Source organism: Gossypium hirsutum, chromosome D11 (assembly GCF_007990345.1).
Source record: "Gossypium hirsutum isolate 1008001.06 chromosome D11, Gossypium_hirsutum_v2.1, whole genome shotgun sequence".
Lineage (NCBI taxonomy): Eukaryota > Viridiplantae > Streptophyta > Magnoliopsida > Malvales > Malvaceae > Gossypium > Gossypium hirsutum.
In genome coordinates this window covers 31,032,929-31,037,918 of record NC_053447.1, presented here as the reverse complement: position 1 = coordinate 31,037,918, position 4,990 = coordinate 31,032,929, and the positions used below count along the sequence as shown (strand labels likewise).

Here is a 4,990-nt window from a genome sequence, read left to right as displayed (position 1 = left end):
GTACATGTTTCTCTTTTTGCAGTTTGATTGGGGTATGATAAATAATTTGCAAGGTCTCTTTCATTGTTTGTTTCCATGATTTCTTGTTATATTGAAGCCTGTAGTCAGTGATTCCAACCAAGCTTGCAAAATTAAACTAGCGATTTCTTGTTGACTATTTCTTTTTCTTAACGTTGATTATAGAAAAAAAAAACATAAATATACTTAATTTAGTTGATTATATTTGTTTTCTCCCTTGGTGAATGTATCTGCATTGATGCTAGCTCATGCATTCTAGAAGTATTATCCAAATATCTTGACAAGAAAACAATTACATATTAGTTTACTCAAAAAAAAAAAGAAAAAAAAAAGAACAGATCACTTGGATGAAGCAAAATATTAAGCACTTTCAGCATCATCCTTTTCCTTGATTTGTCTATGTCCTCTTGTTCTTTGATCCGAAACGAAGCACTATGTAGAAACACAACCTATAAAAAGCAGCCCAACCTATCATTATAATAACATTTTCCCACTTCTTGAATTCTACGGTACTAATTTCAAGTGAACTTAAGATGCCAAATCCGGTCACAGGTTTCATGTTTGGATCGTAACCAAAAGTTTGATTAGTCTGATACTGGTTCATCAAGAGCCCTTCATATGGATATGTCATGGTGGAAACCTTGTTCATCCATTTCCAGTACACCGGTATGTCATGGCTATTCATGAAGTAGCCACAAAACAAGAAAAAGAGTGCGGTAAAAGCGATGACTGCTGCGTACCCTAAGATATAGTTAGGCACCACTGAGCTCACAAACATCACAAATGAGTTGGTTGAAAGAAGGGAGGCATAGAGAACAATAAAGAAATAGTAGAATGGTCCCCTAAGCTCCAAGGCTTTCCAAACAATACAAGCATAGACACCAGCTTGTAGTGCAAGGAAAGGAAGGTATGTGATGAGGCCCGCTATGGTGTAAGTAGAGGCTCTATAGGCATTATGGGAAGTTTCGCGAACAAAAATGAAGCGCTCTTGGATGAAAGCCGGTACTGCATCGTTGGAAGAGAAGAAGAAGAGACAGACAGTGAAGATAACAAAGCTAAGGCGATTGGTGATGCCTTGCATGCTGATTTTCGGGTTCATGAACATCGTAGCCATCATAACGCCCATGACAGTTAGGACTACAAGTCTGGAGAGAAAAAGCTCAGGTGTACGCCTAATGTTCTTGAAGTTACGGCGCATGAGAATCCAAATCTCTGGGAAGATGGAATTTGCAAATTTGGGACCCAAGTGTTGAACTGTCTTCGGAGCAACATCTGGAGTTAGGTAATCATTTTCGTTCACGGTATAGTCGCTGCTGTGAGGTGTCGGCGTCCCTGGCAGGATGTCACTTGAGTATGTATAATAGCCAGGCGATGAACTGCGTAATTCATGGAAGAATTTCAGGTTATTGTCTCTAAATATAATAACTTTTCTTCTGAAGGTCCAAATTGCTTAAAAATATAACTGCTTTACCTCATTGGGTTTGGAGCTTTTTGATCAGTACGTTGCCTTGTGGGGGTGAACCTGAGTTGGTGCACAACTCCTATGTGGCTAGCACTCCATGACCTTGATGTATTATTGTATGGGCTTCTCACACTACGATCAAAACCATTATCGGAATCTTCACTTGCTTTCAATGCAAGGCGCCTGTTGTTTTTCCAATCGTGACCACGATTAGCTGGGGGTGGTGTTGGGGCAGCTGTTGAAACAGACATTTCCTCTTCTGTCAGTTGTGGTGGTTTTCGTCCGCTTCTTGCAAATTCAGCAACTACCTCGACTCCGAATTCAGATTGATCATATTCTTGTATCACATCAATAAGGAACTCTATTGCACTTTCACCCTTGGGGACCTTTCTTCCCATTCGACTAAGATGTAGAGTGACATTTTGCGGTGATCCTTGATACATGAGCTGGCCACGAGCAAGGACAATCATATGATCAAGGAGCAGCTGGATTCTAGATGAGGGTTGATGAATCGTGAGGATTACGGTGCTACCAGATCGTGCAATGTCCCGCACCTTCTCGATTACACTGTAAGCACTAGTAGAGTCTAGACCCGAAGTTGGCTCATCTAGGAAGAGCAAGGATGGTCCATGAATTATGTCAACACCGATTGAAACTCTGCGACGCTCTCCGCCCGAGACTCCTCTTGTCCCAGCATCACCTATATAGGTGTTCCATGAGGACTGCAAGAAACCAGGTAGTTAGAGCTTGCACTTCTTGAGAAACATAGTTTTCTGGTAAATTCATGAGAACTGTAATTTATTAATCTAGAATCCGTTAATGCACTATTTATCCCAAGCTTTCGAAAGAATTTTTAAATAATAAAAATATATTTTTTAAAAAATAATTGTAAAAATATATAAAATATCAACTAAAAAATATTTTTAATATTTTATTTTTTAAAACAATCATTTTGGGCGGGAGACTAGGCTGAAAAAGGGGCTGGATTTGAATGTTTTTTAAACCGGGCCTCAACCCAGACCTTGGACACCTCAACATGGCATGTCCTTTTTTTTTCTTTTTAAGTCGTTAATGGGCGGTTAGTACAATTTAGGGGGCAAATAGTACATTAAACCTTCTAAAATTAATTTTTCAGGCTACTGATAAGATCAACATAGAATCATGGTTGAAACTGGAAAAAGTTACTTACTGTCAATCCAAGTTGATCAATCAATTTCTCGACGCGTTGCCTCTTCTCGACTCTTGAGATGGGTCCGAGTCGAAAATCAGCAGCAAACATCAGGGTCTCATAAACCGTAAGCATCGGAAACAACCTATCATCTTGCATTATATAAGCCGAAGTCCTTTTAATTAAACTTGGACTCATTGGCTTCCCATCCAAAAACACCCTACCCTTAAGGCTTCCACTAGCAATACGCCCTGCCAAACCATCCAAGAAAGTCGATTTGCCTGCACCACTAGGCCCCATGACTGCAGTGATGCACCCTTTTGGTGCAGACCCAGTAATCCTATTCAACAAGTCCACCTCTTGTTTCAACCATTTCCCTTCTACCTCCTTCTGCTTTGTCACAGTGTATGTAAGGTCAACGTATTGAAGCCCTCCAGTGAAATTCAGTGTCTCCTCCCCTATATCAATCACTGTAACGGGAGGATAACCATATCTATGACCCATTCTTTAACACCAGTAGGGAAACAATGTGATTTTTTTTCCTTAATGAACTCCTAACTGTAGTTGATAAGATGATTGGGGGAATTAAAAGGAGGGAAGATCAAGAGAAAATGGGGGTTTACAGCTGGTGGGGCAGACTAAGGAGGTAGTTCCAAAGCTTATATGAGGCTGTCTTCATTGAAGAGTCCGATTCTAGTCGTTTTGATCGATAAGAAAAGGACTTTTTGTATTCTTCATCCTCTCAATTTGGCTTTATCAGTTCTTCATTGTACCTTTGGATTTTCCTTCCTTTTAACCCCAATTTGTTTGGATGCATGTCTACACTTTCATGCAACATTCAGCAAATCAACCTTACATTACTTTTGCAACCCCAATTTGTTTGGATGCATGTCTACACTTTCATGCAACATTCAGCAAATCAACCTTACATTACTTTTGCTGGTTCTGAGCTGTTAGAAAGTTAAGAACCTTTGTTTCTATTAAGAATTAAAGCATTTGCCAATTACTTAAACTTCAAAAAACTAAATATGCCAATATCAAATTTGTTCTAGGACTTAGTGTTCATCACGGTCAAGTAAACCCTTTTTGTCAATATCCTCAGCTACTATGCTGATTCCTGATTGAGTAGCATACAGTTCTTCTTCTCTGTGTTTCCCTTCAAAAGCTCTGCATCAGACTCAGAGCTTTCTAAAACAAAACTTATGATCCTGTTATGATGAGTATATTTTTTTCTAAAAATAAAAAACATGATCTGCTATGTTTAATTGTTTTCCACAGGCGGTTAAAGAGACTGGCCACAAGTTCCGAGAGACCATTCTTGCTCTTGGAGGTGGAAAAGCACCATCGGAGGTTAGTATATGCAAATTGTAAATTGACATTCCTGATTGTGAAAATTTTTTCATTTTATTTTCTGTTTCTTTCCCTTTTTGTCAATAAGAGAAACACCCCATGTTTTGTTTCTCTAGCCTTAGCCTTATTGCTGTCAAGGCGTTTTTTAGACGCTGAAACTTGTAAATCTAAATTCAACCGAATGACATGGAATTATACAACTATCTTAAAAAAAACATAATTTTAATCCAATCGAATGACATGCATTTAACTCGTACAAAAAATTAAGCAGCAGCCGAAGTTAAGATTATGAATAATCAATGGAGTTAAGGCTCGGTTTACTACCTTCGTGCAAAATTTTTATCATGTTTGCTAGTAAATTTTTGCAAATGGCACCACTCAAGTGGTTTTTCAAGTGACTTACGTCCATTTAATTTGTCCAAGAACAATAAAAACTTCCAAAGCCGGTTTACGACCTCTTCAAGCTTAATGTTTGCCCTTATCACCGAGTGCTTCAGCCTCTCCTTTAGCGATTATAACATCATTTTCACAAGGTAAAACACTAGTAATTTATGTTTTCGTACCGAAACCAAACATGCATGTAAGAGAAGAATCCATTTAAACAACACTCCTTCCTACCATAAAACTTTCGGTTAAGGGAAGGTTTTAAAGAGGTTACCCTAGCAAGATGGAAGAAATGGCTCCTCTTTAGGCTCTCCTATAAGGTTAACAATTTCATGCAGCCGAATATGCATCCAAAATTTTTTTGTTAACATGTCACGGTTATGGAGGAAAAGGAAGGGAAGAAAGTGTAAAGTTCCTTCTTCTCATTTTTTTTCCCCAAAATCCTTCCCTCGACCGCTGTCCACTACCGACACCAAACCTCAACCCACTCATCTCACTCGGCAATTTCCTAACCCCCATCACAATCATCATTGCTCCTACTATTATTAATTTTTTGTTTTATCTCATTCCAACACAATTAGCATGTAACTATCCATTCATATGTAACT

General features: G+C 38.7%; 1 protein-coding gene across 1 annotated transcript; it reads right to left on the bottom strand.

Annotated features, from left to right (window-relative positions):
• Positions 1 to 340: 340 nt before the first annotated feature.
• Positions 341 to 3,184, bottom strand: LOC107891837 (ABC transporter G family member STR2). Its single transcript, XM_016816759.2, has 3 exons — positions 2,670 to 3,184; positions 1,490 to 2,202; positions 341 to 1,394 (listed from the first exon to the last, which is right to left on the bottom strand). The coding sequence occupies exons 1-3, from the start codon at positions 3,150 to 3,152 to the stop codon at positions 416 to 418; spliced, it is 2,175 nt and encodes a 724-aa protein (XP_016672248.1). The 5' UTR covers positions 3,153 to 3,184; the 3' UTR covers positions 341 to 415.
• Between the last annotated feature and the right edge of the window lie 1,806 nt (positions 3,185 to 4,990).